Below are 13,409 nucleotides of genomic sequence, written 5' to 3'. Positions count from 1 at the left end.
TTTAAGATGGGTGCTCCGGCTCCTTTACGACCGGCACCTTTCATGCCCTTCCTTCCAATGGGAGGTGCTGGCTCTGCGCCGGTTCCTTTGGCGTCGCCTACAAGAGCTGCGACTCCGATGAGGACTGCTGTCCCGGCGCCGGAGAGTTCTTCACCATCTCATCCTCTGCCTCGGTCGCGCCGAAAAAGCCCACGGTGCCGATGGATCCGGTGTCGGATGGATCAGCGCCAGGCGAGGTCATCGAAGTCGGCGGACGCCTTGTCGATGCCAAGGATCGAGGCCAGGCTTCATTCTAGGAGGCTAGCTCTTCGACTCCTTGAGGAACAGGAGTATAACAGGCAGGCCTTGGAGGAGGGTGAGATTGAGGAGCCTCTGTCAGATCTTCATGGTTTGGACACTGCTAGTGGCTTGGACACTTCCCCGGAGTGGGACTTGACATCTCCTGGGGAATATACAGAGGAAGCTGCTTCTTTCCATTCTGTTTTAATGAAAGCAGCTGACTTTTTAGACCTTCCCCCTCCCAGTGGCTGAGGCAAAACCCAACATTTTAACGGAAGTACTACATCCGGCCTCATCTGTTGCAGAACCTCTTTTGCTTTTTAATGAGGCTCTCCTTGATCCAATTATGGAGATTTGGAAAAAGTGAGTCACATCTACAGCTGTTAACAGGACAGTAGCGCGCAGATATCGTGTGGCTCCTGCGGATCCAGGCTTTTTGTTGAGGCACCGACTCCAGAAAGCTTGGTTGTGCAAGCTTCATGTTCATCACGTACTGCTCCTGGTTCCTTTCCGGGTGTGCCTTCGGACAGAGACTCTAAAAAGATGGACCAGTCTTCAAAAAATACATTCTCTTCTTGTAGTATGGCCCTTAAGTCCACGAATGCCACATGTATCTTGGGCAGATACATCTACGCCCTTATGGAGGAGGTCAAGTCATCTCATTCTGGATTACCTCAGGAGGTGTTGGGCCTTGTGTCGGATGCTCAGGCTGCGGCGACCCAAGTAATCCAGTCAGGGCTGGACACAACTGATTCTGTGGCCAGGGCTATGGGCACCACTGTCGCTACGAGAAGACAGGCCTGGCTTCGTTCTTCAGGTTTTTCACCAGATGTTCAATCGGCCCTGCTTGATCTACCCTTGATAAACATTTTGGGTCAAAGGCGGACTCTGCCCTTGAAAGGTTTAAAGAAAGTAGAGCTACAGCAAAATCTTTGGGCTTGCAGGCCTCCTCCTCTGTTTCTTCACGATCGTTCAGAAGATTTAGGGGGTTTGGTCGTGGCTCCTCCTTTCGGAGCAGGTTTCAACAGCAAGCCACCACTGCCCTCCCCTATAGATCGTACAGGGGGAGGGGTAGGATTCGAACCGGAGGGGCCACCCAGCAGCACTCTGCCTCTGCCTCTTCCTCTGGAGGGGTGCAGCATGGAAAGCAGCCTTAGTCATCCACCAATTCCTTTACATACTACTCCTGTAGGGGGAAGGTTAATGTACTTTCTCCACATGTGGGAGGCAATAACCTCGGACTCCTGGGTCACCAGTATTGTGGGGAAAGGCTATGCCCTTCCCTTTCGGGAGTTTCCACCCCCCATCCCGCCCCGTCCATCCTTCTGTTCGGAAGAACATCTCCTGTTGCTAGAACAGGAGGTTCTAGTCCTCCTTTCAAAGGGTGCAGAGGAGTTGGTTCCAGAGCAGGAGAGGGGTCAGGGTTGTTATTCAAGATATTTCCTGATCCCCAAGAAGGATGGTCGGTTGAGACCAATCCTGGACCTGAGGGTTTTGAATTGGTTCCTCAAACAGGAAAAGTTCAAGATGCTGACCCTAGCACAGGTGCTTTTGGCGTTGAACGAAGGAGATTGGATGGTGTCTGTCGACTTGCAGGATACTTACTTTCATATCCCGATACTCCAGTCGCACAGGAAGTATCTCCGGTTTGTGGTAGGATCGCAACACTATCAGTTTGCGGTCCTTCCGTTTGGTCTTACTTCAGCACCTCGAGTCTTCACGAAGGTGATGGCAGTGGTTGCAGCAGAGCTCAGAAGGAAGGGGATAGCGGTATTTCCTTACCTAGACGATTGGTTGATCAAGGCCAAGTCTCCGGAGCTCGTGCTGCATCACCTGCAGTCGACAACCCCGTTGTTGTTCGATCTGGGCTTTTTGGTGAACGTACCCAAATCTCACCTGGAGCCCTCTCAACGTCTCCTGTTCATAGGGGCGGTACTGGACACAACATTGAATCGTGCCTTTCCTCTGCCCCAGCGGATTCAGGACATTCAGGCGTTGGTTCCAATGTTTCAAAGTGGAGCGGTCATTCCAGTCCTCAAGGTCCTTCGTCTGCTCGGTCTGTTTGCCTCCTGCATACTGTTGGTCACGCATGCTCGCTGGCACATGAGGGCTCTTCAGTGGTGCCTCCCAAAGCAGTGGTCTCAACACAAAGGGGATCTCGAGGGATCAGTAAAGATTTCCAGAGACGCTGCAGCGGATCTTCGATGGTGGGCTGCAGACGGCAACCTTTCCCAAGGTAGGCAGTTCTCGCTGCCTCCTCCAGTGGCCACAGTGATAACGGATGCTTCCACTCTAGGGTGGGGGAGCTCATCTGGGGGACCTGGAGGTCAAAGGTCATTGGTCTCCAGTGGTACAGATGTTTCACATAAATCTGTTGGAATTGCGGGTGATACGTCTGGCTCTCAAGGCCTTCATCCCTTCCCTTCGCGGTCAGTCAGTCCAGGTCCTGACGGACATCACTACCGCGATGTGGTACATCAACAAGCAGGGAGGGGTAGGGTCGTACCTTCTCTGCAGAGAAGCTCTTCGACTATGGTCCTGGGCAAGGGACCATCGGATTTGCTTAGTAGCAAACCATCTGGCCGGAGTCTTGAACGTGCGTGCGGACAGTCTGTCGGCACATCTTGACCGATCAGGAGTGGCGTCTTCATCCAGATCTAACCCTGTACATCTTCCAGATGTGGGGATTCCCTCGGGTAGATCTTTTTGCCACTGAGGAGAATGCGCACTGTCCGTTGTTCTGCAGCCTCCAGTATCCGGTGCAAGGAACGTTGGGGGGGGCGCGTTTCAGATGTCCTGGTACGGCCAGTTGCTTTACGCGTTTCTCCCCATGCCCTTTATTCCTCAGGTTCTGAGGATAATTCACCAAGACCGGGCCCAAGTCATCTTAATAGCTCCGGATTGGCCAAGTAGGGTGTGGTATTCAGATCTTCTCCAACTCTCACTGTGCCGCCCGCTCCGTCTCCCTCACAGGGCAGACCTCCTGTCACAATCGCAGGGGCAGGTTTTACACCCCCACCTCCAGAGCCTGCACCTTCATGCCTGGAGATTGAACGAGGCAACCTGAGTTCCTTTTCTCTCCCACCCGAGGTGGTGGATGTTATTTTATCGGCCAGGCGACACTCCACTAAATATATCTACGCTAGCAGGTGGGCTAAATTTGTGAATTGGTGTGGAGAGAAGCAAATTGATCCTTTACGTGCCCACTTATCAGACATTTTGTCTTTTGCGTTATCCTTGGCACAGAGGGGTTGTGCAGTTGCGACAGTTAAGGGCTACTTGTCGGCTCTGTCAGCCTTTCTGTGTCTGCCTGACCAACCCTCTTTATTTAAATCTCCATTAGTTTTGAGGTTCATAAAGGGCCTGACTAATAGATATCCTCCCACTCCTTTCATTATGCCTCAGTGGGATTTGAACCTAGTTTTAACATTTCTTATGGGCTCACCGTTTGAGCCGATGCATTCTTGCCCCTTAAGGCTGTTGGTTTTAAAAACTGTTTTCCTTGTTGCCATTACTTCGGCTAGAAGGGTGAGTGAGCTACAGGCTCTTTCTGTTAAGCCCCCGTACACATCCTTTTATGGGGATAAGGTGGTGTTGAGGACCAAGGCTGCTTTTTTGCCGAAGTTTGTTTCACCCTTCCATATGGGTCAGTCTATTACACTCTCCTCTTTTTATCCTCCACCTCATCCTTCGAAAGAGGAAGAAAGACTGCATCGTCTGGACCCGAGAAGAGCACTGAGCTTCTTTGTCGACAGAACGAAGGAGTTCAGATTGGAAGATCAGCTCTTCATCGGGTACGTGGGAAAGAGGAAAGGCAGTCCACAAGAGAACACTCTCCAGGTGGGTCATTCTTTGCATTAATCTGTGTTACTTTCTGGCAAAGAAGGAACCCCCTGATGGAATAAAAGCTCATTCCACCAGAGCGAAGTCGGCCTCTTCAGCCCTAGCTAGAGGTGTTCCTGTGGTTGACATCGGCAAGGCAGCAACTTGGTCATCCCTCCACACTTTTGCGAGGTATTATTGCTTGGATTCGGAGGTGAGGAGGGATGGCCGTTTTGCACGGTCGGTGCTGCAGGATTTCTTGGTCTGACCATTCAGGCACCCTCCACCGAGTGCGGTACTGCTTTGGGACTCTATTCAATGAGTGAGGAATCCACAGGTAGTTGTATCCATCAGAAGAACAAGTTACTTACCTTCGGTAATGCCTTTTCTGGTGGCTACACTAGCTACGTGTGGATTCCTCACGGTACCTCCCACCTCCCCGTTGCCTGTCTGGTCTTACCAAGATTTCCTTGGGTGAGCACCTGTAAGTCATTGATTTGTTTATACTGATGCAGATGGTATACATGCTTGTGTTTTTTATTTTATTTATATATATATATATATATATATATATATATATATATATATATATATATATATATAATTTGTATATTATTTTATATGTATATATATATATATATATTTATACGATTGTTTTTCAATTTAATTTAATTAAATATTCTGGTATAAGATTTTATTTGATGGGTTCGTATCAGATATGTTTTGTTGATATTTACCTGTTCGACTCAAAGGCACGTAAAAATGTTGACAACTGACGTCAGCACGCCGCGAGGACCTCTTATTGCCTGTATGACGTCAGACGATGTCGCGTGGGAGCCGGGCAATTGTGACGTCCTCGTCGATGTGCAGAAGCTAGGAGAAAATTTCCGTCTGATGCTGGTGCATGGGGAAAATTCAATGAGTGAGGAATCCACAGGTAGCTAGTGTATCCACCAGAAAAGGCGTTACCGAAGGTAAGTAACTTGTTCGATTGCACCAACAGCCATCTTTGTGGAGTTCTCTGAAAGGCAAAGAAGAGCATAGCAGTGCAAAAAAGGACTTTGTCTAAGTTGTTTGTCTTCTGCATTAAAATCAGTACAAAGAGGCTGGTACTCTGATATCTTAAACCATGCAGTGAGCAAAGCTTACCTGACGATCTTCAACATCCCCAGATTCACCTCCCCTGCCCAACTAAGCCAGGAGTTTGGTCTGCTGAACCAATCCCTGGCTCGACCCGTCGCTGATATAAACCTTTGGAGCAAAGCCCACTGTGCCTCCCTGGGCACTCTCAACTACCATATGTGGCAAGAGCTTGAACGCAAGAACACCTCCCCTTTCAGAATCCACTTAGATGACTCACTTAAGAAGACCGGGCTAACAGACTTGTGGAGGACCCCAATCCCGCACAATGCCTTTAAGAAAGCAGCTGGGAAATCACTTAGGCTCCAGTCACCACTGGAGGACAAAGTAGCCTTCTCATGTAGGTCTCATGCCTGGATGACCTTGCACACCTACACGTCTTCGACACCACAGCCATACCTAGGCCAGGACTTCTCAAAACGAACAAAGGACGAATTCTTAAAGTCCCGACTTGGTCTCCTACTGCTCGCTTTGAATACGGCCCCCTGGTTGAGGGACGTAACCAACTCTATCTGCCGCCTGTGCGGTGAAGACCAGGAAGATCTCCTCCATGTCCTCTGTTCATGCAATCATCTTTCACTAGTACGAAAAGTCCTACCGAAGAGCAAATTTAATGAAAAAGGCATACGGACACAGAGACAAGCAGTAATGGCGTGCTTTGCACCTGGTGACCTACAGTTGAACTGTGCTTTGGTTATGGTTTCTTTTTCAGGTTTCGCAAAAGCAGGATTTAGATAATCAGCACTGCACCCCTTGTGAACCACAGGAGTTTAGCTCACAGCCCACTGCCCGACAGTGGACTATAATGGCATCAAGCGATGCTCTACTCATACCGAAGCAAGCAAAATCTTAAGTAGCAATACTCAACCATCTTTTAAAATGAGCTCCTCCGGAGCGCGAATCGAAATGACTGGACAATGCATATAATTATTTGATGGATACTTAGTAATATTAGGAATGTTCCTTTTTTTTTTTTTTTTTTTTTTTTTTTTTTTTCCCCCACCTTTTTATATATTGTTTTATCTATTTTTGTATGTGTTTGTTATGGTTTTAAGTAACTAAACAATAAAATCTTCTAGTCATTAAATCTGCTACGCACTGGCCAAGAAGCAGCCTCAGGGGGCATTGCGGGCCCATTTCGCCAGTGCTACCACTGTACTGACTCATATAGTGCCAGTCCTTGACTTCTGTCAGGCCGCGAAGTGGACATTAGTACATGTCAACAAAGCTATTCCACAGACCCACCACCTTGGGAGGTACTGCTTTGGTATCCATTCTAAAGATGAGTAATCTGCAGGTAGAAGTATCCATCAGTAGACAACTTATTTATTCTTCGATGTCACTCTCTCTAGTGGATACTCTATCTACTCACCACCCTCCCTCACCTTTCTATGGAATGGTCTCTTTTTTTTTTCCCTTCTAAAAAGGCCCCAGTTTAGAGATTTACACCATGGTATCTCTTGTTATTATTGGGCTGTGCTACAAAAGTGCAGAGTCAAGAAACGGGCATGCCATGGCCTGACAAATGTATACATGAATAGAATAAAATGGGCAGATTAAAGTTCTTTGTATAGTGGAATGGGGCTCATCTTCCAAACGGGGATGCATGAAACTCCAAACCACAGACCCAAATGCAGTAATAAGTATCATTTGCATCTAAACATAGCAGCTAAGTTGTGTCTGTAGAATTAAAAAACAGAACTTCCTGTGTGCTTTTGATTACACAAAGAATTTGAAAAGTTTTCAATAATGGTGCTGGCCTGGGCCTGTAGAAGAATGTAGTACTATAACAACTTTTGGTACACTATTAGTTTGCAGTCTTTTGGACAAATGTGGTGCTTCAAGTCCTGTGTTTTTTTTTTTTTTTTTTTTTTTTTTTTTGGGTTACACTGACCCACATCAATGAGTATTTAATCTTTTTTTGTGCCTGGATTTGATAAAATGCTTTGACGTGGTGTGGATAGTACTTAATAATCATAGTGCTAAAATATGGCAAAGGGTGTTGTCACTTTCCTAGCTTACCATGGGTGGCATTGGGCTGACCCTGCGCTTAAACGTCTGCTAGAAGAACTGACATTTGAGATGAGCAGGTTTAGTGTTAGTGTTAGTGGTGTTGTAGATAAATTTTGAAAACTACCTAGAATTTCCTTTTATTTCTTTTAGATCTCCAATATGTATCCTAATATAGCTGGAATCTAAGAGTGCATAAAAATTAGAAAAATTTGATGTGATAAAATCCCAATCTATAATTTAGTTTTGGTAAATTGTGTACTGGGGTAATATACTTTAAAATCTTTTAAAATACAGAATCAAAGGTTGTTAGGACATTAGACGTATTGTGTAAAAGCTGGCAGAAATTGCAGTACAAGCCCACTCCTCTCTTTTCATCAGGAATGGAGCAGTCCTACCCTCAGAATTAAGATTGTTTTTTACTTATGTCTGAGTGAATGTCGGTGCTGGCAGTTTTGGAAGGTATATAGTGAGTGAAATAGCATAAGCCTGTCCAGTCGCAGCATCATTTTATTGTAGCAAGAACTACATCTAACTATTCAGTATTCTTCTTCTAGGACAACCACAGCTGACATTGGATGTTGGAATTATAATCTGTGATGTTGATGATCCTGCTTCCCTCGCTGAAATGTGCAAACAGACATCCCTTGTTCTGGATTGTGTGGGCCCAGTAAGTATCACAGTCTGTTGTTCCGAAGCAGGCTGAACAATTGCTTCATTTACGGTTTTGCTGAGAGCATGGCACCAAATTGTAGCTGTAACTGTGGCCTGATCTGAGGTTTTCTTTGTTTAAAATCTGTCTATAAATGTGTTATTGTTGTTAAGATTCAGGTTACCGTTATAAGTATCAAGTGAAACTTTCAGAAAAAAATGATCTTTAAGCACCTTCAACTTGTGTGTAAACAATTTAAAGTTTTTAATTTGCTAGGTTTTACGCAAATGTAATTCTTGAGCTAAAGCTAGTTCATTCATGATTACTGAAACTAGTATAATGCACTATCATGGTCATTATGAGTTCCTTGTAAATCCTGGTCCGGTAGGTAGCTGAAGCCACCGGCTGCATAGGCATTAGAAGCTGTTAAGGAAAAAGAGCATCATCAGTTGTTTTTTTCCTGGGCACATTTCCCCAGGTGAAATCAGTTCAAATATATCTGGAGCTGACACAAATTAAATTGAGAGGAAACCTGCAGCTATAGGTGCATGAACACAAATTTCCATGATTATCCCCCATTCTTCAGGGTCAAATTTGATGCCTCCTGGTTAACACTTCACTAACCGGATCAATACATTTGAATGCTGTACTACTGTTGAGGTTTTCCCACACAACTTGTAGTGAAGCGCCAAAGTTCATCAACGGCCCTTCAAGTAATACATCCAGTAGTAGCTTAAAACAAATCACAATGTTTAGTGCTACAGAATAGAGTGACCTGGGTAGATTTTCTTCATTCACTTGTTTTTGTCTTTGTAGCTTACATTTCCTGAGTTGATTCTTACTCTGAGGTGTGATCTTCTAAACAGATGTAGAAACTCTGATTGTTTACAGTTGTTTAATTTCACAGGCAGATCTATTGAGGTTACAGTACAGTAGAGCAAACGCTTTTTAGCACAGTGTACCTCACCTTTTGTTAGTATTAGGGCAGGCATCTAGAAACATTAACCATCTTGAACCTCAGTACGTGATGTTCAAGTCAATCTACCAGCATAAATGATAATTTTAATCTTTTCAGTGGGAAAGAATACCTGCAGGCCGGTGACCTCCATTTGCATTTTAAAGAACCTTGGAGAGAATTTCACCGGTGGTTGGGACTCTGCACTACATGCCCCACCCTCACCTGCTGCATCAAGGGGCCGCCGACACCCTTTCTGTGCCAGGAGGTGCCTAAATAACGCTTTGTGTCCCGCAGTGTGGGACGTGCCCGGGTGAAGACTGGGCCAAGAGCGGGCCCGTCCATGGTTGGACGAGGCACGGCTGGGCCCAGTCTCTTTGCCCTGGCTTTCTAACTGTCCAGTGGTGCGAATTGGAATGACTCATGCTTACCAGCCTCATCCAAGTAATCAACGGGTAACACATTTGCAAATAACTTTGTACTTTATGGACGACGAAATGGAAGGGAAACCATCTAACCACCGGTACAAAAAAGGGAGAAATCCTATCTAAATCTCATAAAAGCTACTTATTATCCTTATGGGGGCATTGAAAACGAGATTGACAGGGTGAAAGCACGGGTGGACTCCGCTATGAAAAAATCAAGTCATTCTGAAACCAAGACCCATACTGTGAATTTAACTGAACTTATCCTGAAGCAGCCTCCTAGACAGATCTCCTCAGAGGTCTTAAATATTGTAGAACCACCATCCACCTCCAAGAGCATCCACCATATCCCCACCTGCTTTAACCCTTGTGTTACCCAAGACTCACAACCTTTGACTATGTTGGAAGCAGCATGTCAATCAGAGAGCCCCCTCTATAAGAGAAGTAGACAAGAGACGACAAAAGCTGTATTTTGCCAAATCCACTCATCCCGAAACTAATTCCAATCCCCCACGGAGACAAGGCCCAAGTGTAAAGAGTAATGCTGGGGAAATAAAGCAGTGAAAAAGATCGCCATACGTGATTGTGACTTAAAGTTTGCCACAAATTACTCGGGCAGACTGGACCATCTGGGGAATCATCTTAACATCATAACTCAATCTTGTTCCACGATAATTAGCCCTTCCGGAGGGAAACATTGATGGTATTCGATCAGCTCTAGCGAAACTCACGGACAGAGTGGCCTACTTGGATGGAATAGAAAAGGGCCCAGGTGACCCGAGGGTCGAAGTGCAGACATCGAACTTCACAAACTCAACACAACTTAAGTGACAGAGAGAGCAAGCTATGCATGTAGGTGTTCCCCAGTCTGAGAGAGTGCTTTTATATACTCAACAGCCCACATTTAATGACTTCGTACCAGGGGATTCCCGGACTTTAAATAACGTTAGTCGGAATGAGGGATATGGTGTTCGATCTTGCATCCCTTCCTCATGCACGACCTATATAATAGTTTTGGAGAATGTTCCTAAAACGGAGTCCGCGCAAAATGAATTTCATGCCTCTCTACTGAACAAAGTCTCCTTTTGATTTAGGAAAATCCGTGCTTACGCAGTGACCTGTTTAAAGAAATCATCACAGGAAGAGTTTCTTGGGTTGATCCATACTCAAAGGCCTCATAAAGTGACTACATAATCATACATTTTAGGAGCCCAGGTGTAGTTCAGGCCTTCTCACACCTTCTTCACAAAACACCCACTCCCCCAGAGGGCAACAGAGTCCAGCCATTATTTATTATTATTTTTTTTTCTATCACCCAATAATTCCTCAACCATTAGTCAGTCACAATAAGCCCTTGCATCCAGATATTTAGAAGGATATAGCTGCATCCTACCCCTTATAAGGTAACCTCTCCTTTTCCAGCAGATTTGAGGTCTTGTCATCACTGGAACAACTAGACTGATTGCTACAGCAATAAATCGGGTATGAATCAAACCAACAAACCCTTATTTCTGCCTGTACCTGCCCAATGTATGACAAATGCTATATCTACCCGGGAAAATACCCTAAATGTAATCTCATGAAATGTGGCAGGATTACGTTCCAAGCAAGAAAATTCAGTCCGGTTAATGATGGTAGAACAATATACATTAATTTGCTGACGAGACCTGACTTTTAGATTGGCCCCATATTGATGGATAGGTTACCCATTTTGTTTCAGCCATTCCCTCAAAGTCTGGCCTGGCCGCTTTATATCAGTGACTCTGGTGGACATTACTGTACAAGAACTCACCATAACAACGTATTAGCATATACTCCTAATCAGACCTCTTGATTTGTTGTTAATTAATTTTTACTACGACATATTTGATTCAGCATGCTCTATTTCAGTCATTGACCACATTCTAATCTCTAAAGCTGTGTTACCGTTTTTGAAAGGATGTAAAGTTGTGACTAGTTTCATGAGTTATAATAACCCTTAAACACTGGCTCTAAACTTCGTTTTGGGAAGAAAAACCCACAAAGAATCACAGTACAGAGCACAGTGTAATAAGAATAAGGACGTCAATATTAAGTGGGAGAAAATTGATTAGGAGGCTTTCTTAAGAGACCTGTTAGTGATAATTGGGCACAAATTGAGACGGTCCTAGAAGATGGACCAAAACTGTCTGAGGTCATACAGGCCTTAACTTCCCTAAATAACTATATGCCAGTTAAATTAACAAAAAGTGTGAGAAAAACTACTGACACTCGTTCAACCGGGCCGTTCTAAGGCCTATAGATTTTTAAAGCGTGCTTTTAGCAAATTTCCGATGACCAGGAGGGGATAGTAAAGGCTAGGAAAGCTTACAAAGATGCGATTAGAAAAAAGAAAATAGAATTGAAGGAAAAGGCCTGGGAAGACCTAAGACCTGCATGTACATTGAATGATCCCAAGACTTCTGACAGGTTGTTAATTTCTCAATTCTGCTGGAGGATGAAGTGCCCAAACCTGAGACGGTTGTACCAGCCAAAGGCTGGATGGACTATTTCTAAAAAATATTTGGCCATAACACCTAGACCAGTAACCTGGTTCTGCAGTTCCATTTGTTCTAAGTGCAGCTCAAGCGCTGAGCAAATCAGCCAGTCAGGATTTATAAAGCGTGGCTAATCACCCGATAGGGCATCCAGGCGCTTGCAGGTCCTAGAGGCTTATTCAGCCAGCCAGGTCTTGAGGGCTGTGGTCCAGAGGTGCTCGGGGAGGCTGTTCTAGGTTTTTGCTGTGAGGTGTGAGTAGGAGCGTCCTTCACTCCTGCTTCGGTAGATGCTGGGAGTATGGCCAAGTGAAAGAGGGACAGAGCGTAGTCTTCTCACCGGTTGGTAGAAGTGCAGGTGGTGGTTAATGTACGCAGTTCTTTGGTTGTGTAGAGCCTTGTGTGCATGGGTCAGCAGCTTGAATTGGCATCTCTTCTGTACGGGGAGTCAGTGGAGTTGCCCGAGTTGGGGTGTGATGTGGGCTTGTCGGGGAAGGCAGAGGATAAGACTGGCTGCTGCGTTCTGTATGGTCTGAAGTCTCTGTAGGAGGTGTGTGATCATTCCTATGTAGAGGACATTGCCATAGTCCAGTCGGCTGGTGATGAGGGCTTGTGTCATGGTGCGTCTCGTGTGTAGGGGTAGCCACTTGAAGATCTTTTTCAGCGTGCACAAAGTGAGGAAGCAGGCAAAGGAGACGTTGTTGATCTGTGATTTCATGGTGAGCTTGTTGTCAATGATGATTCCTAGGTTTCTGGTAGGGTCTGAGGGAGTGGGTGTGGGTCCTAGGTCTGATGCCCACCAGGAGTTGTTCCATGTGTCCTGCTATTACAAAAGATCAGTACTTCTACCTTGTCTGTGTTCAGCTGCAGGCAGCTGTTTTTCATCCAGTCAGTGACTCTTGTAATGCATCTGTGTAAGTTGGTTCTGGTGGTGGAGGGGCCGTTGTTGAGTGAGAGGATGAGTTTGGTATCGTCTTTGTAGGAAATTATGTTAAGACTGTGAGATCTGACAATGTTGGCCAGCAGGGTCATATATGTGTTGAAGAGCATGGGACTGAGGGATGAGCCCGGGGGGACACAGCAGGTGATCTCATTGGGTTCAGAGGTGAAAGGTGAAAGGTGGGAGGTGGATCCTCTCGGTTCTTCCGATGAGGAAGGAGGTGATCCATCGGAGCACGTGCCCTTGGATGCTGATGTGGTGGAGTCTTTTGATCAGCATCTGGTGGGATACGGTGTCGAAGGTTGCTGAGAGGTAGAGAAGGATCAAAGGTGCTGTTTCTTCTCAGTGGAGGAGGGTTCCGGTGTCGACTGTGGGTGCGATCAGGGCAGTTTCGGTGCTGTGATTGCTGCAGAAGCCGGATTAGGAGACATTGAGTAGCTGGTTCTGCTCCAGGTGTGTCATGAGTTGCTTGTTGATGATCTTTTCCAGTACCTTCGCTGGGAGATTGTCTGGTAGTTTTTGGGTTCACTGGGGTCAGAGGAGCTTTTTTTTTTTTGAGCAGTGGTCTGACTTCGGCGTGTTTCCAGGTGTCAGGAAATGTTGCAGTGGTGATAGAGGTGTTGATCAGGGTGGTGAGTTCCTGCCGATGCTTTGGTTCCCGAGGTTGAAGATG

The 13,409-nt window shown here is 45.8% G+C and overlaps 1 protein-coding gene across 1 annotated transcript in view; it reads left to right on the top strand.

Moving 5' to 3' along the window:
• SCCPDH (saccharopine dehydrogenase (putative)) overlaps positions 1 to 13,409 on the top strand; it is a 153,113-nt gene that overhangs the window by 11,720 nt on the left and 127,984 nt on the right. Inside the window, exon 2 of the mRNA XM_069235082.1 lies at positions 7,809 to 7,921. Coding sequence (XP_069091183.1) covers positions 7,809 to 7,921 — 113 coding nt within the window. The remainder of the gene's footprint in view (positions 1 to 7,808; positions 7,922 to 13,409) is intronic.

This window comes from Pleurodeles waltl, chromosome 5, assembly GCF_031143425.1.
Source record: "Pleurodeles waltl isolate 20211129_DDA chromosome 5, aPleWal1.hap1.20221129, whole genome shotgun sequence".
Taxonomy (NCBI): Eukaryota; Metazoa; Chordata; class Amphibia; order Caudata; family Salamandridae; genus Pleurodeles; species Pleurodeles waltl.
Note: the sequence above shows the minus strand (reverse complement) of the source record. Positions and strands in the feature narration are given on the sequence as shown.